Source organism: Apodemus sylvaticus, chromosome 16 (assembly GCF_947179515.1).
Source record: "Apodemus sylvaticus chromosome 16, mApoSyl1.1, whole genome shotgun sequence".
NCBI lineage: Eukaryota > Metazoa > Chordata > Mammalia > Rodentia > Muridae > Apodemus > Apodemus sylvaticus.
Window position 1 is genome coordinate 15,398,809 of NC_067487.1, and position 26,674 is coordinate 15,425,482.

The 26,674-nt window shown below is 49.6% G+C and overlaps 1 protein-coding gene across 1 annotated transcript in view; it reads left to right on the forward strand.

Moving 5' to 3' along the window:
* The window catches only part of Trio (trio Rho guanine nucleotide exchange factor), a 302,890-nt gene that overhangs the window by 264,472 nt on the left and 11,744 nt on the right, over positions 1-26,674 (forward strand). The window contains 13 exon segments of the mRNA XM_052159365.1: positions 1,387-1,535; positions 4,082-4,148; positions 5,834-5,937; positions 12,253-12,322; positions 14,072-14,161; positions 15,394-15,486; positions 16,710-16,760; positions 16,978-17,055; positions 17,633-17,824; positions 20,517-20,694; positions 21,522-21,595; positions 21,597-22,331; positions 26,083-26,330. Of these exon segments, the coding sequence (XP_052015325.1) occupies positions 1,387-1,535; positions 4,082-4,148; positions 5,834-5,937; positions 12,253-12,322; positions 14,072-14,161; positions 15,394-15,486; positions 16,710-16,760; positions 16,978-17,055; positions 17,633-17,824; positions 20,517-20,694; positions 21,522-21,595; positions 21,597-22,331; positions 26,083-26,330 (2,129 nt within the window).

Here is a 26,674-nt window from a genome sequence, read left to right on the forward strand (position 1 = left end):
CACGTGATCCACGAGCGTGACGCAAACTCTGACACTTACAGGAAGAACATGTACTTCCAATAAAGGTCAACTGCTATTTATTTAGCAGAGTGCAATTTTCGGATCAGGCTCCCTTTGGTAGCTAAGAGCGCCCTGATTTTTGTACATGAGAGCCATGGTCGGGGTGATTTTACTGCTCCGCAGGCTTCCGTTAACAGGGTCGTGTGCACGGACCTGTGTCAGCAAAGCTCCTTGCTGATGAAGAGTCTCTCCCCACTGAGGGACAAGAGCAGGGCGCACAGGAGCAATTGCCCCTTACTAACAGCAGCTGAGGAAATGAAGCTAGCTGTCCCTGCACTTCGGTGGTCTGTTTCTCCTTCTGTGGGTCTAGCTGGAAGTCAGGGAAGAGATCTTGGGGTCAGGGAGGAGGGTTAAAGTGCTGTAATCCCCAGGCATCTAGGCACTCAGTGGGTCTGGTGGGAAAAGAATCAATGAGCAGCGATTAGGTCTCCAGTTGTTTAGCCAATGTTGAATTATCTTTATTTTTCTTTTTTTCTTTTATTTATTCTTCTCTCATATTAGATTCCGACTGTAGTTTCCTCTCCCTCCCTTCTCTCAGTCCCCTCCATTTCCCCCCAGATCTTCCTCCCAACTACCTCCCCTCAAAAAAGAGCGGGTCTTCCAGGAACACCAACCAAATTCAGAAATAACAGTAAGACCAGGTACATGTTCTCACACCAAGGTTGGATGAGATGACCCAATAGGAGGAAAAGGGTCCCAAGTGCAGAGTCGGGGACAGCCTTCCACCCCCACAGGGCCCCACAAGAACACGAAGCTACACAACCGTCACATCGATGCAGAGGCCTTCGCTCTGACCCACGTAGGCTCCCTGATCTCTGTGAATCTACCTTCAAGCTCCGTGAGAGGCTCTACAGTGGGGAAAGCGTGTGCTAACGCAAACACACAGAAGTTGACTGATATTTTTATTCTAATTTTGCTGTTTACCTAGCTACTCTGACTTGATATGGGTCGACATTGGTTTTGCTGCTGTCAAGCTTTGTTTTTATTTTATGTGAGCATTTTTGCCTTCCTGTATATGTGTGTACCACATGCAGTGCAGTGCCCAAAAGAAGTATTCGGATCCCCCGGAACTGGAGTTCTGAATGGTCAGGAGCCACTGTGTGGGTTCTGGGCGTTAGAAATTGAGTTCTCTGCAAGAACAGCACGTGCTCACAACCACTGAGCACCTCTCCAGCCCCTTCTTGATAATGCATTTGATCTGTTGTTAGAATCTTGTAATTTTCCAGTTGCATCCGTTGTATTTTCTGACTTAGGTTTTCTTACCCTGTCATCAGCCATCTTGGCCTGTGGGCAGTCAGCACTGTTGATTTGCTACATTTCTTCCAGGCGCTGGAGGACCGCCCCAGCTCCCTGCTTGTGGACCAGGGAGACAGCAGCAGCCCGTCCTTCAATCCCTCAGACAATTCCCTCCTGTCATCTTCCTCGCCCATTGATGAGATGGAAGAAAGAAAATGCAGCTCTCTAAAGAGAAGGCAGTAAGCAGCAGCAGCCTCCACCCCTCCCCGCTTCCCTCCGAGTCACAGTGCATGTGCACGCATGCGCGCCTTCCCGTGTGCGAGTGTGCATGTACACACATGTGTGCCTATGTGTGCGCGCGTGCGCGCGTGTGTGTGTGTGTGTGTGTGTGTGTGTGTGTGTGTGTGGTATGTGTGTTTATGGGTGGGTGTGTGCTTGCCTGTGTATGTATGTGTGTGTGTGTGCTCTGTGTGTGTGTTGTCTCTATGTGTGTAGGTATGTGTGTGTTTATGGGTGGGTGTGTACCTGCCTGTGTGTGAGTGTCTGTGTGTGTGTGTGTCTGTGTGTGTCTGTGTCTGTGTGTGTTTATGGGTGGGTGTGCGCCTGCCTGTGTGTGAGTGTCTGTGTGTGTATGTCTGTCTGTGTCTGTGTATGCTTGTGTTTATGGGTGGGTATGTGCCTGCCTGCCTGTGTGTGAGTGTGTGAATGTGTGTATGTGTATGTTTTTGTGTGTTTATGGGTGCGTATGTGCCTGCCTGCCTCTGTGTGTGTGTGTGTTTGTGTGTGTTTATGGGTGTGGGTATGTGCCTGCCTGCCTCTGTGTGTATGTGTGTTTATGGGTGGGTGGGTGCCTGCCTATGTGTGAGTGTCTGTGTGTGTGTATATGTATGTATGTGTGTGTGTGTGTGTATGTGTTTATGGGTGGGTGTGCGCCTGCCTCTGTGTGTTGTGTGTGTACACGCATGCATGCATGCTTGCCTCTGTGTGACAGCATGTGTTTATAGGTGTCTGTGTGTGTGTGTGTGTTGTGTGTGTACACGCATGCATGCATGCTTGCCTCTGTGTGACAGCATGTGTTTATAGGTGTCTCTGTGTGTGTGTGTGTGTGTGTGTGCGCGCGCGCATGCGCAGGAATGTGGTAAGCTACAGTTTCTATTGTTCTCCCTGTTTGTTATGCTTTACAAATAAGAACATTTCATGACAAGAATATTGTCTGTGGTTCATAGTGGAAAACTTGTATACTTTCTGTTGTTTATGTAGCTGTGAAGAAAAAAAGGTTAACATAAAATTAAATCATTTAAAATTAGTCAAAATGTGAGTATTTTAAGATGTAACTTCGTGGAGTGTTTCTCAGTGCTGGTAAAATCACTTTATGGCGATGAATACCCTGAGAATAACAGCAAAGGCTTATTTTTGCTCATTGCCTTCTGGGTGAGAGGTGCGGTGTGCTGCAGGGGTGACAAGCTGGCTTGGTTCAGTAATAAGAAGCCCCAGTGACTGAATGGCACCGGGCACAGGGACTGCCAGGGTCAAGTTGGCTGAGTGAATGAATGTGAACTTGGAACTTTTATGTTACATATATCTGCACATACATCGATAAATACAGCCTGCTGAGTCCAGTCAGTGTTGTTTGTGGTCGGCCTTGAAATCAGATGTACATAAGCAACATGCCTTGGATGCCTCGTTTTCCCCTTCTCTGCTCTCTTAGTTTCCGGGAGTTCTTTGACTATGCTCGGGGTGTAATCATTGGCCCTGTCTTGTTTAGGTAGCCCTGGGGGTGAGGTATCAGGAGTGACGCTTCCCTGACATTTCCAGGCGGCACAACCTGGAAGCAGACTTCCTTCCTCCTCTGGCTTTTATAACCTCCCACCTTCTTCTGCGGGCTTCCCTGAGCATCAGATACAGGGATGTAGGAGGGGATTGTGTCATGGATGTGTCTCTGTGGGTCTTGCCTGTCTTCTGCATTGTGGCAAGCTGTGGCTTTCTGTAATGGTCCGTGTGGACCTAAAGAGAAGCTTCGTTGCTGAGGAGTGGGAGTTTGACTTCTCTGTGGTGATAAGGCAAAGCATCTAGAATGCTGGTTTAGGAAGTGGCAGTAGATCCTTGACCTCAGTATCCCCAGCTCATTGGCTGGGATTCCAGTGCCAGGCATGTTTTCCCCCCTGCTGTGTGGTCCTTACATACAGTTACACAGCTGCCGCTCAGTCACCGTGCACCTCATACCTTGCACCGGTCATCACTGTTGTTCAGAAGCATCTGAGCAGATTCTCAATTGCGCCCCTCCGCAGCACCGTCTGGTACTGTGAGTCCAGTCATCGGTAAGGTCAGATCCGGCTCAGTGCCTCTGTAGCCTATGTCCCAAGTGAATGGTGGCTTCAGCAATAGAGACTTGTCTGTTCTCTTTTATCCCAGCACCCTTGGCCATGGCAGACCGAAACACTGCAGAATCATACCCAGGATCTAAATGTCCGAAATTGTAAATCTTCCTGTCTGTCCACTGAAGTCTAAAATAACCTAATTAAAAGACCACTGCATCCCCTAATGCCACGCCTTTGCAACAAAGTTGCACCTGAGTGTCCTTTTCATTTTCTGCCATTTTCTGGGTGTCTGCCTGAGTGACTTTGGCTGATAAACTGCTTGTGTGCTCTCTCTTAACCCGTCGGACCCAGCTCTGTAGATCTGATATGTTATTGTACGGTCTTAAAAGAACCCATTCTCACAAAAGCAAATTTGTATAGGATAATTTTCCTTCAGAAAACAGATTCCATATTTCTGTTTTTTCCAGCTATGTTTTGCAAGAATTAGTGGAGACAGAGCGAGACTATGTGCGAGACCTTGGCTGTGTGGTTGAGGTACGTATCTTCAGAAACTTCAAAGCCCAGATCATCCAGAGAGGTACCGGTTTAAAAGGCAGAAGGGTGATACTTTCCAGAAAGCCTTAAAGAAATGTAGCTAGCCATCTTAGCAAGCTGGATACAATTTTAAAGATTTTTTTAACATAGTATACATTTGGTATATATTTCATATGCAATTAAGATTTTAGCTTATTAAAGCCAAAAGTCTTGTACTTTTGTATTGAAATTTCTCCTTTAATTTCAAAAGATTAGATGTTGCCACCAAAGCAATGGTAGTATTGGTTGAAAACTCAGTGTGGCTGGAGCTATGGATTCAGTCCATTCTCTATCCACATATTACAGGTGCTGGCCTGTGCCTCTACTAAACCTCTTTGTTTATGGCTTTGCACAGAAGCCCTGCCACTATTTTCAGTCACAATCATTGGCTGAGCGCCTTGTAGCTACAGCAAAGCCCCCGCCTTCTGTACAGGCAGGTACAGGCAGGAGCTCAGCAGTTAACCCTTGGGCCTTGGTTGACTGGGTGGGTGGGTAGGTGGGTGGGTGGTTCGTTGGTTCCTTGGTTGGTTGGTTGGTTGGTATTTATAATCTATTCTTCAGCCTAGGCTAACTTGGAAGTCACAGTGTAGCCCAGACTGTCCTTAACTGTGGCAGACCTCCAGCCTCAGCCTGTTGAGTACTATACGTGTGAGCAACCACGTCCAGATCAATTTTCTTAGACCTTGTTTCAGTGTTTAGCTAAGGCTGGTCTTGAACTCATAACCCTCTTGCCTATAGTTCCCAAGTGCTGGATTTGTAGATTTGTGCCACCATCCCTGGCTCTAAAGGAGAGGTATTTTTATAGTATGAAATATCATTTTCCTTTCAGCTTCGCAGAGATATACAGAATCCTATTTGGGGTGCACAGAGCTATTGGGCTGTAGTTTTAGCTCAGGGGCAGAGCCTATGCTTAGCGTGTACACAGGATGGGTCCCGTGCCCCACACAACTGAAGAGCAATAGTGATGGCGCTCACTGCTGCCGCTCCCCGGCATAAACGTTTAGCATGGCAGGTCTCCCTGTCGCCATTAGTAGCAATCACATTAGGATTGAATAGAAGCTTTATTTTGTTTTCCAAAGTAGGGTCTTGCTGGGTAGCCTAGAATGGCCTCCCCCTCACTCTTCCTGCCTTGGCTCCCCAAGCTACGCAAGCTTCTCACCATACCCAGCTGGACAGAAAATGCACGGTGCACTTTAGCTTATATAGTTAACTGACTTCTGTTAACAAGCAGTTTATATAATGAAGATCACTCAAGCCTTCTTTAATAGGCTAGGTAACAATCTGAAAACATCAGTTCCTTTGTTTCTGTATATAAATCCTAAAAACAGAGGGGCTTCTTAGGACTGACCAACTCTCTGATATTTAGTAACTGGGAGGAGTGTTTGCTTTGAAACCATTTACATATTTTAATGGTTTAAGTCCCTTAGAAAAGATTTCATTTATTTATGAATGTCTCATAGTTCGAGGAGAGGCAATTTCAGCAGTGAGTTTAACAATATATTTGAAGCTGAAGGTAAGGAGACTTTCCATGCAGGTTTTGATCTGTTCTTAAAAAAGACAATGTGTGTCTGTGTGGTGTGACTTTCAATCCAGTGCCTGATGCAGGCGTCTCCTGTGTGAGCTCATGTGCACACATTGCTTCGTAGGGGTACATGGCACTCATGAAGGAAGATGGCGTTCCCGATGACATGAAGGGAAAAGACAAGATCGTGTTTGGCAACATCCATCAAATTTATGACTGGCACAGAGAGTACGTAAGACCCCTGTCGTGCATGATGCTGTATCCAGCCTGGCCAGGGCTAAAGGAAATGTATCGGCTCGGTCTGTTCTGTAACCTGTGTAGCATCTCGGAAGGAGTTTGAGCTAAGGCCAAAGTGCTGTCCTTAGTGTAGCATTTTATGGCACGGGGAAGATTCATAATGTTTTTCATGCTAGTCCATGCCAGTTCCCCGAAGAGAGTCAGTCCGCTCCAGGTCATGACCTACCGCTATGAGCTGGTTTTCCCCTCTGAATTAATTAGTTCTTTATCATTGTAACCAAGATATTCAACATAAACAACTGTGTGGAGGGGAAGATTGGCTGTGGATTGTGGTTTCAGAGGGTTTGGTGGATTGACGTGGCACCATGAGACATGGTGGCAGGAGACTGGCTGAGAAAGACTCTTCACTTCCTGTTAGACAGGAAGCATGGGGTGAGATGGGATGGGAGGGAATCCGAAGCTCTAGTCCCAGGACTGAATGCAAAAGAAATGAACTAATACATTTTGGTGTAGAGAATCCCAAGGCAGTGTAGCAGACAGGCTGTGGCACGGTCAATACAGGTTGCTTCTAGCCAGGTTTATTATGAGAAGGGGGGGACAAGAGGAGCAGAGAGATTCTAAAAAACATGCAGTTTGGCTAAAAATGAAAACTCGGTGTTTTTTTTCTTTTTTCTTTTATTAGATATTTGCTTTATTTCCATTTCAACTGGTATCCCCTTTCATAGTTAGCCCTCTGAAAACCCTCTATCCCATCCCCTCTCTACCCCTGCTTACCAATCCTCCTCCCCCTACACTGGGGCGTTGAGCCTTCACAGGACCAATGGCTTCTCTCATTGATGTCCAACCAGGCCATCCTGCTACAAATGTAGCTGGAGTCATAGGTCCCTCCATGTGTACTCTTTGGTTGGTGGTTTAGTCCCTGGGAGCTCTGGGGGTACTAGTTGGTACATATTATTGTTCCTCTTTTGGGGCTGCAAACCTCTTCAGCTCCTTGGGTCCTTTCTCTAGCTCCTCCATTGGGGACCCTAGGCTCAGTCTATTGGTTGGCTGTGAGCCAGCATGTTTAAGTACACACAAGGGGCCCCTAGTGACTTCCTTTTTACAGATAGTTCCTGTCTCCTATCATCCCCACGGCATCCCCAGATAGTGCCACTAACAGGAGACCTAACTGGAAAGACAAGGCTATGAGGACCTCCGTATTCAGACCAACCACTGGCCCCAAAGGCCCTTAGTCATGTCGGTCAGTCCATCTTCAAGGGTTCTCAGAGTCTCTTCTGAACTCAGTGAACTGATCTGTTTATCAGAGAAGTAATCAGAAAGTTTCATACTTGGAACACATGGGGCCAAGGATTATCATCCCATTCCAGAAGGAGGGACAAAGAGATAGCAGGGAAGAATTAGACCAACGTGAAATGGAAACCCATAATTCGTGTAGATCTGTACAGAGCCTTCCCATTTGCAGCCCACAGAGCTGTTCTGTTGGGCTTTTGCTGTTGTTGCTGTTGTTGTTGTTGTTGCTGCTGCTGCAGCTTTTCTTGGTAGAGAGTCCAGATTCCACACATCTCCAAAATCCCGAGCTCTTGCTTGCGACTTGCAGTGACTCTTACGCCTTTCTTGCATTTCCCTCCCCGGCTCCTCGTTGGGAACCCGACCCTAGCACGCGTCTCTGGCCTCCATTTGGAATGTCGGTCAAAGCCCCTCTAATAATCCATGCATTCTTCTTGCCAGAGTCTGCTGACAGCTTGAGCTTTGTCCTGCCCTGCCGGGAACAAGGCTGCAGTAGTCTGGACATTGTCGTTAGCTAATCCAAGGGAAACACCTCTCTAGCAGCCCTGAATGAGCAAAGCACCTCAGCAGCTCTTTCTTGGGGGGGAAACAAGTCTTTGAAATGAATTAACCTTTCATTCTCTCGAGCCTACCATAACTAAGTTTGGCTAATTCTTGCGATACCTTCAGGGTCTCTTTCCAAATTGACCCAGTGCAGAAAGGTTTTTAGTGGCTTTCTCTTTAGTGACCTTGTGTCTACTGGAATATGCTTTCTTTTTTAGCCAAACTGCATGTTTTCAAATCTTTCTGCTCCTCTTGTTCCCCCTTCTCATAAAAAACCTGGCTAGAAGCAACCTGTATTGACCATGCCACAGCCCGTCTGCCTTGGGATTCTCTACACCAAATGTATTAGTTCATTTCTTTTGCATTCAGCCTTGGACTGGTGGTAACTCAGTGGCTGAGTGCAGGTCTCCAGTACCATGAGAGCAATACAGATGCACCCTTATCGAGGTGTGTTGGACATACTGAACAGTGTAGCCATCATCATCAGAACATAATGGGAATGGCCTTCAACCCAGTTCCCCATGGCGTCCTTGCCCCATCTATGCATGCATCGTTCCTATGCACATTTCTGTCAATATCTGCTCCTTTGACCACTAGAGGCACACAGTATGCTCTGTGTAGAGTGCTCCGGGCCTTCTCTACCCCACCATCTCCAGACATTTCCAAATTCTGCCTCCAAACACCAAATTGCTACATAGTGAGAACACGGCAGCAGCATCTCAGTCCTTTAGGTACCAAATTAGTGTCACAGAAATTCCTTTTTGTGACCAAAAGTCCTTCCATACGCAAGGCCTCGGCTGTTTCAGGGGCTCACTCCAGCAGTAGAAGTGGACAGTTGGACTCAGTGCTGCCTAGTCCACTTAAGCTTATCCTTCCAGGAATTCCTCAGGCGAAGCAGGGGTCCTGACAGTTTCAGGATGTGCTTGTGGGACGTCTTGAGATGTCAGAGTCGAAGGGATTCCTGCCATATATAAGTCCCAGGGAGGCAGAGGCCTGTGTTTTATGGTAGATATGGCTCACCTCGCCTGCAAGATTTTCTCTGAGCCACTCAGGTTTACAGTTGGGAAAGGGTCGCTTCCCGGCCCCTGGGCTAAGGTGAAGTGCAGACAGGAAGTCACGCTGGTAGTCCTTCAGGTGAGGTTAATCTCGCCGTTGCAATAGTTCCTTAGCAGCTCTCACCCCCACTGATTAGATTTATTGGATTAATTTTTTTCTTCCATTTTCTGTGCTTTGAGATTTTCATACACGTATACAATCTCATGATCATGCTTATTCCCCTCTGTTCATAACAGCCCGCCCCCAACAGCTCCTTCCCCATGTCTAGTTAGTGCTGCATGTGTGTGTGGGCGGAGGACCTCAGGAGCATGGGAAACCTAGGAGAGGCCGCACCTCCTGAGAGAGCTAGCTTTCCCTACCTCCAGCAGCCGCCGGCTCTCAGCTAGCCTTGTTTAAGGTCTGTCTCAGGAAAGAGAATGCTGCCTCTGTATAAGCAACCCTCACTGTGGTTGTCACTAGTTATGTTAAAATTCTTGTATCTGAGCCAGCAAGAAATACAAACCAGACCCCGGGACCCTGTTCCCTCCATCTGTCCCCCTGGGTGTCCCCGTCTTCCTGCCCTCCTTCAATCCCATGATCCTTTACCATGGTCCTTTGTTCCATTCCGTCAGAAAGACACTGTGGCAGCAGAAACGAGTAGTTTAGGATATTCTTCGCCTCGTAGACAGGAAGTACCAAGGGTCTTCTAGCTATAGCCTGGCTCCTAAGGTTTCTAGGGCTTCCCAGAAAGCATAGCCCAGCTGGCCCTCAAGCATTCACAGCAGAGCCTGTCAGGGCATCCCACAGTCACACCCTCTCTGTGCCTCTCTTCTTCATCCACACCGCACGCAGCAGTATCTTCATACCCAGTGACTGGGTTAATATCTGCACGGCATTCCGCAGCATCTGCACACAGCGAGGCTCTGTTTCTAATAGAACTGCAGCTGCCTTTTGAGTCTCAGTTACCGTCTGAGAGTTTAGAATTCACATGCCCAACTCACTGTCACTGGAAAAGTAGACAGGATAGCCCAGGAAAATAAACTGGGTCACAGTGTTGAGCTCACATCTCTCCTAATCGGCAGATGTGTCTGGGAGTCAGTGTATAGAGCGTGCCTGGGCCTGGCAGCTCGCCACCGCACACCTGCCCCTCTGCTTTTAATTTGAAAGCCCTTCATTGTGTAGGGCGGCTTGACACTGGCCTCTGACACTGCAGTGGGGTTGCAGCTGCAGTCTTCCGTCCCCAGGACCTGGACAGGCCAACGGCTGCTCCGCCGCTGGCGCATGCTACCAACATCTGCCAAGCCCGGCCCTCATCAAAGCTGGGGAGGACGGCTGCCCAGTGGGTAAAACCCACGCTGCCCGAGTGGGAGGACTGGAGTTGTGTGGGCACGGAAGCCTGCCTGTCAAGCCAGCCCACGGGAGGGAGAGGCCGGGTCTCAGGAGTGAGCTGGCTATCAACACCAGCCAGCTCCATGGACTCTGGGTTCACACGACAGACCTTGCTCAGTAATCGAGGTGGGGCAGGATCAAAATAGATGCCAACCATCCGCTGTGGGTCTCCACACACGTGCACAAACATGCACTTGCACTCAAACACACGTGCAACCGTACACACGTGAACATGCACACACATATACACACATAAAATGATTTAAAAAAAAAAAAAAAAAACAAACATCTGAAGCCATAGATCCACTTCGTTCTTAGGGAGGAATACTCTGATTGGCCTGTGCTTCTCCAGTCTTTTAAACTGAAACAGCATCCAGGTGTGGGAAGGTGTTACACTAGAGCACTTCAGTGTGGCCTGTTCTTAGCTCTTAGAAAGGAGTATCAGACCTTTGAACTCATGGAAAGCTCTTCATTTGCACAGTCAGTAGGGTCTGATTCACTGGAACTCATGGGTGAATGCCTGGGCAACCCGAAACATACCTTAATATACACCACTACAGAATGTAGACTTAACAAGAGCATAGTGTAGCCAATTCAGAAAGGGGCACTTGGGGACGTGAGGTGGCTCAGCCAGCAAAGATGATTGCCACCAAGCCTGAGGACCTACATGCAATCCCAAAGCCAAGTCCAGTGAGCTGTCCTCCACTTGTATACTGTTGCGTATGAGTATGAACACACAAACACATAGAAACAAAAGTAAAATAAAGGTGTGGGTGGGTGGAGTGCTTGGTGCTTTGACTTCAGTGTCCCCCATGGCTTGTTCTTAAGCTGTGACAAGGACAGGAAAAGGGCAAATCCCTGCAATGTCCATTGAAATTGGATTTAGAGATGCTGTACATCAGAGTGCCTCCAGAGCAGGGTGTGGCGGGAAATATTAAAAAAGAACCTGCCATCTCTTCTGCCCCGCCAGGCCACAGCACCATGTCACAGCAAGGTTCTGCTTGGTGTGTTCTCGCAGCTATTCTTGTAAATTACAATTTATAAGATGTTAATACAATAATGTTAGAGCCAATTTGATAATGATAAAGCCTTAACCCAATTATTCTAACCTTTTGATAACACCACATCGGACTCCATTCTCCTTCCCTCTCCTCCTGCTCTCTCTTCCACTCCTCACTCTGCCTCCCTTTCCTGTTCAATCACAGGCCTTCCACAGGTCTAATGTGATGGACAGGGAATACCCTGCCACACCAGGGAGACATTAAGACCCTAGTGATACACAGCTCAGCACATCTTGCAATATATAAGCATATGGGTGATAAGGTCAATGCACGTCTTCGACCAGAGCACCAGGGACGCAGCTGTGCCGCAGCTGTCCTTTGATCCTTTATGAAGCGGAGGTCTCTAACTACAACCTGGATTCAGGGATGCCTGGGAATGTTTCATAAAGCTGGCCCAGGGGAAATCACCCAGCTTGAGCTTCTAAAAGTATCATTGAAATGCATAGATAAGAAGGCTGGGGCTGGTGAGATGGCTCAGAGGTTAAGAGTACTGACTGCTCTCCAGAAGGTCCTGAGTTCAAATCCCAGCAACCACATGGTGGCTCATAACCATCTGTAATGAGATCTGATACCCTCTTCTGGTGTGTCTAAAGACAGCTATAGTGTACTTACATATCATAAGTAAATCTTTAAAAAAAAAGAAGAAGAAGAAGAAGACTGAGTATTCAGAACTGAAAAGGGTCTACTGCATTGGAAATTTGTTTTCATTCGCTGTCTGGTCAAATGTTAGTGCATGTGTCCTTGAAAGACAAGAAATACTAATTTCTCAAAGGGGTGGAGGGGAAGTCTCTTCTCTCTTGGCTTTTTGCACTCTGTTTTTAAACTTCGTCCTAACCAAATCTTTTCTGCCTGGCTTATACTTGTTATATAGATATACTATAGACTTCTCAGAAGCACACACACACACACACACACACACCTCGCTGCCATTGACTGAGTCTCCAATTAAGAAGACAAGCTGGAAAGGGTTCTGATGTTCCTCTGTCTCCAGCTTTTTTTTAGGAGAGTTGGAGAAGTGCCTTGAAGATCCAGAAAAACTAGGATCCCTTTTTGTAAAACACGTGAGTACAGAGGCAGTGTTTATATTCTGTTGTGTTCTTGGCATCTTTAGTGACTTGAAGATGAGGCCTCCTGACATTTACAGGAGGACATACTGTCAGACACTTGTGTGTCTTCCTCTGAGCTACCTGTCTTCCCAGTCCTGGGGATTGCAGCAATTCAGTCCAGAGCAGACAGACTTGACACGGTAACCCTGCCGGTGTCAAAAGGTGAACAAGCAGGTAGTGATTACGTACCTGTCCATACTTGCAGTGGGCTTGATGTGCTAGCCAGATAGATATGTATATCTAAAAAAAGTGATACGTATACAAGTCATTTTAAGGAAAAAAACACCATATTTTTAAAAATAATGAGGCTTTTGTGGTTTTGCCTAACTTTCATATTGGGCCAAGTGGAGGTAGACTTTTGTATCTGCTTTTTTGCACTCAGCACATTATGGAGTTTTATTATTGTTGTGACTGTAAAGCACATGACAAAATCCATCTTCAAACAGACAAGACTTGAAGATGGATGGATACCTTAAATATCCTCCTCATAGATAGTTATCTTCGCCGGGTACCAACCTTTGGGAAAGGATAGTTTCTTACAGGCTGGTACAGCACGACATCGTCTCCCTGCGGATTGGTCATTTGTCTGCTATTATTCAGCCGACTGGCCTTTTGAGCTTTGGGAATCTTAAACTGGGCAGTTGGAAGCTGGCCGTGCCTTGCCAGGTGCCTACAGATGTTGGCAGTTCACCATGCATTATCCCAGTCAGACTTAGAATCCCCACCATTCTGCCAGGAGAGCCTCTAGGCATTGTCCAGCTAAGGCACATATTTTCCAGAATTCTTTTTTTTTCTCTCTCCTCTTAAACTTTGGCTTTTCACTATCTGTCCGCACTGCCAGCTGTGTGTTTGGTCCTGAGGTGACCTGAAGCTCACTTCATCTGTGCTCAGGAGAATTTCCATCAGATCCCAGAGCAAGAAGAATCACAGAGTGTGCCCATCATTCTGTCAGGTTCACAGCATACACACTTGTTGAGCTTACTTCAGTCACAAGTGCTTTTCCTCCAGGCAGTAGTTACTGAAGAAGCAAAAGGGATGTGTAGACTTCTGCCCTGACACGAGAAGGCTGGAAGGATCTGTGTGCCATGTTGGGGTTTTAAGAGGATGGGTGGCCTGTATTACGTCATTGGTGGCATTCAGAAGGGAAGCTGGCACGTTCCTCAGCAGATCTGCAGTGGTGACAAATCCCTGCTGTGCTGCCAGCAGTTCTGCCCACCATGGACCCATGCTGTGTTGGCACATGTGCCGACACTGCAGGGGGGCAGTGCTGTAGGGTATCCTAGTGCTGTCTGAAAGGGATTTTTCACCTAAGAGAACCCCAGATAAGCCCCGGAGGACCCTGAAGGATCTGCATATATAGCTTTGAGATACCCTGCCGTGGGATCTGAAATTATAAAAGACTTACTAAAAACAGACTGGTCACTGGGACTGCTGGCAGCCTGGCACAATGAAAGTGTCTTCTTGAGCTGCCGTTGGTGTTGCTGGTACAGGCGAATGAGGGATCCGGTCTGTACCGGGAGTGTGAGCAAAGGGCTGTCTCAGAGCCTCAGAGCCAGGGTAGTCAGATGCCCCGAATCTGGAGTGAGCCTCCCAGCGCGGCAGCTTTGCTCTAAGATGGCCCCTTCTCTATGTGTGGCACTGTGTGCTCCGATGTTCTGTCTGAACGGTCGGTGGTTTGACCGTCTGTTTGCCTTTGATTCCTAGGAGAGAAGGTTGCACATGTACATAGTATATTGTCAGAATAAGCCAAAGTCTGAGCACATCGTCTCCGAGTACATTGACACCTTTTTCGAGGTAAGACTCAACATGGGAGCGGGTGGTTTCTGACTCTGCCTGCGCTGTCACTGCTTGAACTCAGAGCGCCCCGATGTCGCGTGACAAAAGGATCCTCACCAGACCGGCCTCAGAGATGGGGTTCCTAAGGCTTGCTTTGCGGTCTAGAAATCAGAGAAATGGGTGTGGACTCGGAGTATAGTCACAGCCCCTGGCATTCTGAAGACTGGGTGTTTAACAATAAATGGTTCCAGCAATTCTCACACCTGGGAACCCTAGCATGGGGTAGGAGACCACAAGGTTAAGGCTCCCTTGGATAGCAAGATAGAAGTTCACCCTGGATAACTTAACAAGACCCTATCTCAAAATAAAGACTTGAAGAAATAGAAAATGGCTGGGAGCAGAGTTCAATGGTAACGCTCTGTGCTATGCCTAAGGCCCGTTCGGTTGCCTGTAATGCATGGGAAATGGTTCCAGATTTTTGTTTTGTTTTGTTTTGGTGGTTGTGGTTGTTGTAGTTGTAATTGTAGTTGTATGCCTGGTGCCAGTGGATTACCAGGGACTAGGGCTACAGCAGTAGGGCAGTGTCTTAGTTAGGGTTTTATTGCTGCGAAGAGACACCATGACCATGACCAAGGCGACTCTTATGAAGGAAAACATTTAGTTGGGGCTGGCTTACAGGTCCAGAGGTTCGGCCCATTATTACCATGGCAAGAAGCATGGTGGCATGGAAGGAGAGATGGTGCTGGAGAAAGGGCTTGATCTGCAGGCAGCCAAAGGAGACAGCTACACTGGGCCTAGCTTGGTCGGACAAGACCTCAAAGCCTTCCTCCACAGTGACATGCCTCCTAATAGTCCTGCTCCCTATAGGTCAGGCATTCAAACACACAAGTCTGTGAGGGCCATTCCTATTCAAACCACCACAGTAGGGAGCTGGGCAGTAATAAGCACGCAATGGATGATGGGAACTGAACCTGAGTCCTCTTAAAGAGCAGCCAGCGCTCTTAACCACTGAGCCACCTCTCCAGCCCTGGGGGTAGTGAGGCAGACAGAAAGAAGCCTTCAAGTAAATAGACTTCTCTGAAAATCCACTCAGGAAGATTCAGCCCGAATGTTTAAATCCTGGGAGATGGGGAGCTTCTGTTGCCTCCTTTTCACAGGCCTGTTAGAGTTATAATTATAAGGAACAAAATGTTGCCTTCTTAAGAAACACTTGAGGTGGTTTTGGTTTGTTTTCCTCTTAAAATCCTCAGGACTTAAAGCAGCGCCTGGGCCACAGACTGCAGCTCACTGATCTGTTGATCAAACCTGTGCAGAGAATCATGAAGTACCAGCTGCTCCTCAAGGTGAGGGCTCTGGGGGGAGCAGAGTCCTGGGGGGTGGGGGGGCGAGAGCAGAGTCCTGGGGGGGGCCGAGAGCAGAGTCCTGGGGGGGGGACGAGAGCAGTGTCCTGGGGGTGGAGCGAGAGCAGAGTCCTGGGAGGGGGGGGGCGAGAGCAGAGTCCTGGGGGCCGAGAGCAGAGTCCTGGGGGGGCGAGAGCAGAGTCCTGGGGTGGGGTGAGAGCAGTCATTGGCCGCTCTGCCGGATGGGCGGGGCTTCCCTCATGGTCCACACCGCCACCTTGTGGGAGAATGTTCTGCTGCCTTCGCACAGAGCTGCTGTTATTTCTGGTCCTAAGTGTTTCAAAGAAACTCTTCAGCGGCTCAGTCCTCTCAAGTCCTGAATCGAGTTCTTGTTTGTCCGCCACATCCCGTGGAACGCTAGTGATTTTTCTTCAGCTCTATCAGCCTCATTTTTAAATATATGTATGTTTTGTGTGTACGGATGGTCTGCCTACGTGTATGCCTGGTACCCCTGGAGGCCAGAAGAGGGTGGTGGATCCCCTGGGACTGGAACTGCTGGGCATCAAACTTACGTCCCCTGGAAGATCAGCCCAGGCTTAGCTGCTGAGCCATCTCTACAGACTATAATTGGCCTTATTTTCTTCATCTTCTATGAGTCTTTTTTTAAAGGTTATTTTATTTTATGTGTATGAGTGTTTTGCCTCCGTGCATGCCTGTGTACCACATGTATGCCTGGCACCCATGGAGACCCAAAGAGGGTGTGGGAACCCTTGAAGCCAGAATTACTAACAGTTGTCAGCCACCGCGTGGGTGCTGGGTATCCCCGGAGCCTCTTCACGAGTGGCCCGTGCTCTTAACTGCAGGGCCATTTCTCCAGCCCCTCTTCTCAGAGTCGTAAGAAAACCGAACTTTGAGTTCCCATATGGCTTAGCCATAGCTATGAATTGCTGTAAGTTAGTAAGCACCATCAGAGAAGACATCACATGAAACTTAGGGCCTGCTCATGGAGAGAGAGACCACAGCTATCTCAGGGTAAACTGGGAAGCAAGGACAGCTTCACTGTCAGGATGTCTTCGTGCGTGGTTCTGACAGGATGGAGTGTGAATGTGGAATGAACATCCCGAACCACAAGTGCCCATTGCAGGAAGGGCAGTCGGGGCCGGCTGCCCCTGCCCCATGTCTCTCATGCCCCACGTCTCTCACTCTCTGTCTTCATTTCCTCACAGGACTTTCTCAAGTACTCAAAAAAAGCTAGCCTGGACACGTCCGAATTAGAGGTACTTAGGGTTCTGCTGCCCTGTGCACACCCCTCCTGGCGTGGGGTCCGGTCCTGGGAGGGGCCGCATGAGGGTGTGGGGTCTGTGTGCGCCACCGCCTCTGTGCTCTGGAGGTGTGGAGGGAGAGAAACTAAAGCTGGAGGGGCCGTGGAGGGCGGGCGCTGCCGGGTTCCTGGGAGGAGCGCGAACGCTGACCCTGCTTTCCCTCCGCCCACAGAAGGCTGTGGAAGTCATGTGCATCGTGCCGAAGCGCTGCAACGACATGATGAACGTGGGGCGGCTGCAAGGATTCGATGTAATGCGCTTGTTCCTGAGGGCCCACCTCCCACCCTTCCTCTGTCCCGGATTATTCCCATGCACATGCATTTCTTCTTCCCTTCTTTCCTTCCTTCTTTCCTCTCTCTCACTCTACATTGTGACTTTCTTCCCATCTCTTTGATTTGCTCTGGGGAACCTTCCTCTGCCTGAGGCCGTTAGAGCAGAGGTGAGCAGGGTGTGCTTTGTCTCTGACAGCCTCTGCTTCCTGTCCAGGCATCTAAAGCCACAAAAGCTAGGGATGAAGGCTCCTGCCTTCTCTCCTCCCTGGGAGACCGACTTCGGGACCACGGGGTTCTCGAGTCTACTCAGCCTGTACGGGTTGCCCACTCTGTCTATGTTCAAACTCAGACCAGAAGCTGTTCTTCGGCTGAGTGAGAAGGTGGGAGATGCTTTAAAGAGTTGCTCTGCCTGGAGCTATGAATTCATTAAAGCCAAAGAATAGGCCCCTTAGCTCCCAGAAGGATGCATCGTTCTGTGGGAGGGAGCCAAAGAAGACAGATGATTGGTCACTGAGAATGCAATGGTCTCTTCCCCCTCCCCCCTTCTTGTTTTAGGGTAAAATTGTCGCCCAGGGCAAATTGCTCTTACAGGACACATTCCTGGTCACAGACCAAGACGCAGGACTTCTGCCTCGATGCAAAGAGAGGCGGGTTTTCCTCTTTGAACAGATCGTCATATTCAGTGAACCACTTGATAAAAAAAAGGGCTTTTCCATGCCAGGATTTCTGTTCAAGAACAGTATCAAGGTAAAGGCATGCCCACGAGCTTCATGTGCCAGCGCATGTCTGTCGTGCTAAGAACTTTTCTGGTTATGGTGACATTTCCAGTGCTTGTTTTATTAAGTATTTACACAGCATTTTAGTATACTGTTGAATTTTAAAATTGCATCCCGCCTCTTTCTGCTGTCTGCAATACTGTATGACTATATTTAATACCTATGTAACTGTGTGACTATAGCCTTTGGGCAGTGTACACACTCTGCCCCCTGAAAGACCATGTAAGTCAGCTTACAATTCCAAGCCTCACCTTTAGAGTCTTGGCCTAGGGCTAAAGCAGGGAGCCAGCCCAGCTAAGTGTCCCATTCTCTGTTCAACAGAGGGATGCTGGGAGTTCTTCCAATCACTGGGCTCCAGAGATGAGGCAGATGCCCCCTCTGCTCCAGGGTAGCTAGGTGCCCTCTGGTGGCCAAGAAAGGAGAACAGACAGAAAATAATTGTACGATTATGATCCTAAGTCTGTAAAGGAGACGAGTCAAGGATGACAGAATGACAGCAAGGAGCCCTGAGGCCAGCAGGTGGTCCCACGGGGATGCCTGCTTATACCTCCCATGTCTGCAGCTGTGCAGGAGAGTTCAGGAGGAAGATGTGTTCCCCTCTGTGAGCGCCTCCTGTACTAACACTAGGGTCGCCATCACAGCGCCAAGGAACTGTCTGCCCTTGAGTCTATTGGCTTTGCGGTGTACTGGTGAGGCATGGCCTTCTCTCCTATGAAGCTCGCTGCTTGGACTGTCTTTCAGTCCAGTGGTTTCAAGTGCCTGCACCAGGGAAGGTTGATCTGTGGATGTAGCCTTTGAGCCTCATGATCTTTTGCTATAAGGGACTATAAAGGCTTCGGAACCAGGCCAAAAAGAGTTGTTGTGGCCTGTAGCAAACCTTTTGTGTCTCATGCTACCCCAGTGTCGGCTGCTGGGGGATCTCCGTCCAAAGGCAAACCCGTATGCCAACCTGCCCCTGAAAATTTCTGTTTACAAGTCTACGGACAGAAAGTCACCCCAGCACCTTTGAAGTTCCGTTGATGCTTTATATTATATTTCTGCTGCTTCTGTGAGGTGATTTCCTGTATTTTCATCATAAGTCAGACACACTTGCATATCCTTTTAGGTATTTGAGATTTTGATCTCTTTCTTAGTGCATTTGCTTATTGTTATGAGTTGTGTCTGTGCTTGTGTGCACATACACAGAGTGTGAACGAAGTGAGGAGAATGTATGGAAATCATTTCTCTTCCATCACAGACCCCTGGGATCAAATTCAGATCACTGAGCTTGGTGACGAGTGCCTTTACATGGTGGGGCATCTTAATATGCATTTGTTATTTGTACTTTGGGACAGGGCTTTTCTTTGTATCCTTAGCTGTCCTGGAACTCAATCTGTAGACCATGCTGGCCTCAGACTCAGAGATCTGCCTGCTTCTGCCTCCCAAGTATTGGGATTAAAGGTGTGTACCACCACTGCTTGGTGAATTTTTATTTTTGGAGAAGTGAAGAATGAGTGTTGGCTAGTTGCAGAAGAGGTTTTGAAGTAACTAATCCTGGCTAGGCAATGGTTTCAGCTGTTGGTCAAGCCATTAAATGCCTATGTAACTGAGATTTTAAATGGCTTTGAAATGCTTCCTGATAATGATCAAATACTCCTTATCTGAAGTGCTACAGACAAAATGTCTTTCTGGTTTCAGACCTTTTTGTTTTTTAATTTAAAAATATTTACGGGATTGGGGAATTAAGTTCGGTGGTAGGTAGAGCACTTGCTTAGCAAGCACAAAGTCCTGGGTTTAGTCCTCAGCTCTGAAAAAAATAAAATAAGAAAATAAAACTTAAAAAAAAATTACTATCTACATATACATACTGACAACTTATCAGGGGTCCCCAGGTACATTTATGGGTGTACATGGTATGTGCCTTTGGGCACACAGGCCACATTGCACCTGTGGATGACAGACAAAAGGCTTTGTGGAGTCGCTTCTCTCCTTTTACATTTATGTGGATTCTGGGGATGAAGTCCGGTTGTGCAGCAAGCCCTTTTACCATAGAAGCCATCTCAGCCGCCCCCAGGATGGGAGCTCCTGTCTTCACGACAGGCCAGCACTCGAGGCCGTACAGGGTTTTAGAAATGCTTGACTTGTGATGGTGTCTGAGGCTGTTCAACTAACAGAATTCAGCTAAAAAGCAGTTGTTGCCATGTCGACATGGGATGAGATTCACTTCATACTTTAATTTCTGTGGCAAAATGTATATAACATAATATGTGCCATTTTGCCTGTCTTTTAGGAACAGTTCGTTGGTATTAAGTACAGCCTGCTGTGCCCCTACCCTCACACCCAGGTGTCCTTTCATCCTGCAAGAGTTAAATAGTCCACCCATTAAACACAACTTCCCCATTGTCCCCTCCCAGTAGCCCTGGGCAAACCCATGCCTCTTTCTGCTTCCAGGATACCGTGTATGTGGGAGCCTCACACGTCTATCCTTGTGAGGGAGCTTGCTAATGCTGGCATAGTTTGTCAAAAGTCTGACCGTGCTGTTGCGGTGCCTGCCAAAGCATCCTCTCGCATTAGAACTGGGTACCAAAGCAGGTGTATTCTGCCAGCCATCCTTCAGTTAGCTGGTGAATACTCAGTATGCCCCATGTCGTAGCTGTTGCAAATAATGACTTGCTGTTTTGAAGGTGAGTTGCCTTTGCCTGGAGGAAAATGTGGAGAGCGATCCCTGTAAGTTTGCCCTGACATCCAGGACGGGCGACGCTGTGGAGACCTTCGTTTTGCATTCATCCAGTCCAAGCGTCCGGCAAACCTGGATCCACGAAATCAACCAGATCTTAGAAAACCAGCGCAACTTTTTAAATGGTGACGTACCCTCTTCCTGGCCACGTCTTCTTTCTCTAACACACGCCTCTATGCCAGAATGCAGAATCACCGACAGGTGCATTACATACCCAATTAAAAAGCAAGCCATGGGTGCATGTGACCGTGCATATCCATAATTCTCAAGAAGCCAAAGCAAGTGCATTACACACTCAAGGCCTGCCTGGGCTATATAGCAAGACTCTGCCTGTAGTTACATACTCAAGGCCAGCCTGGGCTATATAGCAAGACTCTGCCTGTAGATAGACAGAGCCTCCAGGGATTCTAGCGAAGCCCATAAGCTGATAAGCCAACAGCAGTTATCAGCCCTCTTCCGGCCCCCTCCTATCTGCAGTAGTCCTGTGACTGTCAGCTCCCACTCTTATTTTAACTTGGTGGATAATAAAGAGAATACAGTTGAGAGTTAAATGCTTATTGAATCAGCCCTCCCTGCAACCTTTTCTGCATCTCCATGTTGTGTGCCTAAGTCCAGACCACGGGAATGTTGCAATGTTCCTGCAATGTCAGTAAAATCCTCTGCAGGACATTCCAAAGTCAAGAACAGAGACATTGGGTAGGTGGCACCGTTGGCCGATAGTAATCTTCCTGGCATTTGCCCCAGGCTGCTGTCTAGCTCACTGACCAACAAATTATGTTGACCCCCGGGGTAAACGTAGGCTCCTATGACCATAATAAGCATTTGCCTGAATTAACTCACTGACTTTCACACCCTTCTGGTTGTATTTGGCCCTTTTCGAAAAACAAACACTCACTCTGGAATTTTCTTGGTGCCCCAACTGACTGACTTTTGTTGAATTGCTTGCTTACAGCCTTGACATCACCCATCGAGTACCAGAGGAACCACAGCGGGGGCGGCGGCAGTGGCAGCGGGGGCGGCGGCGGCGGGGGGCGGGGGCAGCGGTGGCAGCGGGGCCTCGAGTGGAGGCGGCAGCAGCCATGGCAGCGGCCCCAGCAGCTGTAGCAGTGGCCCCAGCTCGAGCAGGAGCAGGCCCTCCAGGATCCCACAGCCTGTCAGACACCACCCCCCCATGCTGGTCTCCTCTGCAGCCTCAAGCCAGGCAGAGGCAGACAAGATGTCAGGTATGTCTGCTCCCAGCCCCTCACTGCCTACCCCCAGCAGCAGCCTGGCCCTTGAGGCCAGCCTTGGCCAGCCCAGCAGGCTCCCACTATGTGGAGACTCCGAAGGTCATGAGCGAGAAACAGAACCCATTCCCAAGATGAAGGTGATGGAGAGCCCCCGGAAGGCCCCTGGGAGTACTTCCGGTGCAAGCCAAGACGGAAACAGCAAGGATGCCCGGGGGAACCTGGGCCCACTGCCTCTGGGCAAGACTAGGCCCGGGGCCGTCTCGCCGCTGAACTCTCCTCTCTCCACTACGTTCCCTTCTCCTTTTGGCAAGGAGGCCTTTCCTCCCAGCAGCCCCCCGCAGAAGGGGGGCTCCTTCTGGAGCTCCGTTCCTGCTTCCCCTGCCAGCCGGCCAAGCTCCTTCACCTTCCCGGGGGACAGTGACTCCCTCCAGCGACAGACGCACCGCCATGCAGCCCCCAGCAAGGACACAGACCGCATGAGCACGTGCTCCTCGGCCAGCGAGCAGTCCGTGCAGTCCACTCAAAGCAACGGGGTAAGAGTGCCAGGGAGCCTGCGCCCATCCACCCCACCGCCTCTGTCCCGCCAGCTCTTCTAAACCTCCGTACTAACTCCAGCTCTCCAGCACTGTGCAGCAGTGACCGCCTGCCTTCTCCAGCTCTCCTGTGCATTGTCTGAGTAGACACGTCCGTGGCCTCTGTGTGTCCACTCGCGTCCGTGCCCTGTGGGGCTGCGCTGGCACCCAGCCACCGCGCGAATGCAGCCGCCTCTAACCCCTCTCGGGACCACGGACAGCGCCTGCTCTCCTCTCTACTAACCTGCTTCTCGCTTTACTCCTGTGTCCCTGTTAAGAGAGAGCGCACCGTTAGTCTCCTCAATGCAGCATCTCCAGTTTCTGACCAGCAAAGCATCTTGGGACTTGCTCTTTTTGGGCCCTGCCTCCTCGCTTACACTTTTTTTTCCCGCTTTTTTGGAGGGGTCTTTTTCTCTGTTCTCTACTACTCACAATGAAATGTATAACTTCTCAGCTTCTCGCTCATTGCTTAGTTTCGCTCTTTCACGCCATAAGTTGTCTTCGCTGCTTTTTTTTTTTTGAGTCATCTGATGAAAAAAGAAATTTTTTTTTCCTCAAGAAAACTTCCAACATCAACTCAAAGCAAAATAAGATGGCATTAGGGAGCAGGAATCTACCCAGTGAGAAAGTTCCCTCTACCCCAAGTCTCCTGGAGAGACACTGGCCCAGGCACCTGGACACCCGACTTCTCCAGAGATGGCTGGGCCTCGGGCCTCCAGAGAGGATGGGGCAGGGGCAGGTCGAGTGCTCCCACACTGGGGTTCCGGCTCACTTTGCGGTCACTTGCAGTGTGTTCTCAGGCTGAAGGGTGTCTCTGCTGGGCTCCCCTCCTCTGTGGCCTCCTCCCTGTCCTCATGCTGTCCCCCACAGGGCAGGTGACCTGGCCCATAACACTCCTGAAGGCATGCGTAAGTGCACAGAACTGTTCTAACGAGTGTATGTTTGATCGCTTTATAAATTTTTAAATACATTTCCCTAAAAGGGTCTGTGTCTCTCATTGTATATATATTTATACATAAAATCTAGCTTTTGCATGTCTCTTTCCTCTGGACTTCTATTAATCCTCATTCGGACTCTTGATCTTATCTTCTTTTCTTTTTTTCCCGGTCAGGTATTTTGATTAACTCAGCCTTCTCTTTATTTGTGGAAGAAATTAAGAAGTGGGTCTTGATTCATTTATTTACACCTGTGTTAACCACTAAGTGGTTAAGTAGGTGTCCGAGGATGGGCATTCCCCGTGGTCCCTGCTGTGGGCTCTCCGTTCCATGGGAAATGGAGAGCAAGAGAGCTTCCAGCTAGATTGGAAACTCTAGGTTGGAAGACAACCCACAGACAAGTCCCACCCCCAGACCCAGCGGACTGTTCAGTGCCTGGTCTCAGCACTGTGACCCATACAGGAAGGGCCTGCTGGCATCTCCTACACCCCCTAACCTGTACACGTTTCTAGTAAGCAGAGCGAAACGTTCAGGTCGATGTCTCCAAGCGAGTAGCTGCTCTAGCACAGGGGCCAGGCCCTCATCTCTGGGCCTGGGCATAGATAGCCCCACCCTGAGGGAGATGAGGTACATCACAGGATACCAGAGCCTGTTCCGTTGGGGTTCGGCTTTTTCTGTCACTTACTGCTGCTTTTGTGGAACGTAGCTTGGAAAAGGAAATGGACAGGCTGAGTTTTAGTCAGAATGCCTCCCGTCGGGGTAGGGATATGAGGTGACCTCGGGCCCTTGTCCTGGCTCTGGCTTCGAGGCGCCATTGGAACACTTAGTTGCTAGCAGGTCAGCAGGGCCTCCTTTCCTGTGAGCACCTCTGAGGAACTGTCCTGAATTGTAGACAGGCTGCTGTGAAGGACTCCCTCTGGGGGAGGGGGTCCTTCCTCGCGCTCCACGTGGTACCAATGCTGAATTGTGCTGAGGTCAGGGTGCAGATGGATAGCCCCAGACTGACTGGGTGAGCCTGTCTGCTGTGCTATTGGCGGATTTCCCCGCCCATCGCCATGGGCACACATTAGAGTCGGCTCCAGCCCCGCCTCCCTGTCACTGGCTGGGTGGCCTGTGCACGCTTATACCCCGACTCTGAGGGCAGATAGATGGCCATGCTCTATGTATAGCAAGGAGGCTGTGGGAACTGAGGAAGACCTATTTGAAATGCCTGGCATCCATCCAGGCCAGAGGCGACAAGAACTGTGGCTGTGGCAAATCCCTCCGGTTATAGACACCGCCCACGGTGATGCCCGAACCATGGCGGCATGGTTACGTCCCTTGCACATTTGCCTCGGCCATCCCAAAACTTCGAGGTCCCGCCATCTAAATCCAAATACTAAGGTACACCCCGGAAGTACAAAGGGAATGTGTGTGGCATCTCTGAAGTGAAGGGTCACAGGCAGGAAGTGGGCACCACGGGACAAGAGCAAACCGTCTCGCGAGCACCAGTGGCAGGCAGCCTTTCTGTGTCCCCGGCAGCTCACATGCACAGCCCAGCCGTGCAACTCCCAGTAACCGGCCTGTGGCTTCCCACCCGTGGCCTCTCAGAGAAGAGCGGGGGTGGGGGGTCTCATGTCCTCTCAGCTTTCTCAGAACAGTGGTCAGCAGTCGGTTCCAGCAGGTTCTGACGTGCTCAGTAGACCAGGACTATAAGGGGCGGCGGAGCCTGGTGAGCTTTCCCACTCTCAGTGTCCTAGGGTACACGGCAGGCCTTTGAAACCCTGACCTCCAGACACAGCCTGCAGCAGCCGTGTAGAAGCATTTGAGAGCAAACTTACAGAAACCAGGGCCCGGAAGCCATTTCCCAAGAGGGACTCTGGGGAGACAGACCTCTCACCTTTCCAGGTTGCCAGTCTGGTGAGACCATGGGATAGGTGACTGTCATTTGTGTTCCGTTCATTCAGTTCACGTGCCCGGCTGGAGACCTTAAGAAGCCAACTCGGTTTTACTTTTGCGATCTTGTGGCATTGACTGAGTTACTGAACAGGTGTCTCTGGCCAACTACCCCATCAGTCACTGACCAAAGAAACTGGATGCTCTTGAGGCCTCAGGATAAGGGCAGTAGAAGATAGCCCTGCAACCACTTAAAGGTCTCTTCCACAAAGCTCGAAGGCAGCTGTGTGATGCTCTGCCGTATGTCCCCATAACCAGAGCAAATGAAGCAATCCCAGTGAAAGGAGCATCCACTGAGGGGCATAAAGGCGTAAAGGAGACGGAACGGCCGTCCCTAAGAGTAGAGCGTTAGTGGATTAGCCTTCCAGATGTTCCGTGTTCTTAGTTTTGGGTGGTAGGAGTAGCAAAGGTTAGACCAACAACAACCTGTGACCTGGAGAGCACATCCCAATGATGGCCTTCTTAGGAAGATCGGGGAGCCACATGGCTAGCTGACAGCCTTCAGAGTTAACCCGTATTTGAATTGGAAAACACCCAACATGGCGTCGATAAGAGGATTGAGCCGCTTGCCCGGGGCACAGTGAAGATCCAACCGCATCAGGCCCACAGGGCATCAGCACTGAGGTGGATCTTTGGGAGTTATGTTCTCAGTTGTGGAGCAAGTTATTGCCCGGGGACAGTAAGCTGAAGAGAGTGTGGAGGAAGAGTGTGCCGTCGTCTCCCTGTCTGACTGCCGAGCCCTCCCGCGGGCTGGCGCCATGGCTCCAGACGAGCAGTGGCCGCGGCTGTCCCGCCTCCTCTCAGCCCCTGTCCACCCTGTTTTCTCCATCTCTTCCCTCCAGAGTGAAGGTAGCAGCAGTAGCAACATCTCCACCATGCTGGTGACACACGAGTACACGGCAGTGAAGGAGGATGAGATAAACGTCTATCAAGGAGAGGTCGTTCAAATTCTGGCCAGCAACCAGCAGAACATGTTTCTGGTGTTCCGAGCCGCCACTGACCAGTGCCCTGCAGCCGAGGGCTGGATTCCGGGCTTTGTCTTGGGCCATACGAGCGCAGTTATCATGGAGAACCCCGACGGGACTCTCAAGTGAGTGGCAGCAGTCAGCAGCCTGCGAGATGGGAGCCTTTCCAGGGAGGGCTGGAAGGCCCTGGCGGGAAGCAGCCAGCGGAGGGAAAGCTGTGTCTGCACGGTTGGTCGTGAACATTTGCCTCTAAGCAAATTGTGTGATCCCAGGTGAAGGGCTAGCCTCATCCCAACAGATCCTCTAATACCTCTTTTGTTCAGGTCACTAAATAGCTAGGGAGCGGGACCTCCTGATAGACACAGGATCGACACTCGCAGGCTGCAGAGGTTTATATCAGCAGTTCTCAACCTGTGGGGGAGGTCAAATGACCCCTTTCACAGGGGTCACCTAAGACCACCAGAAAACA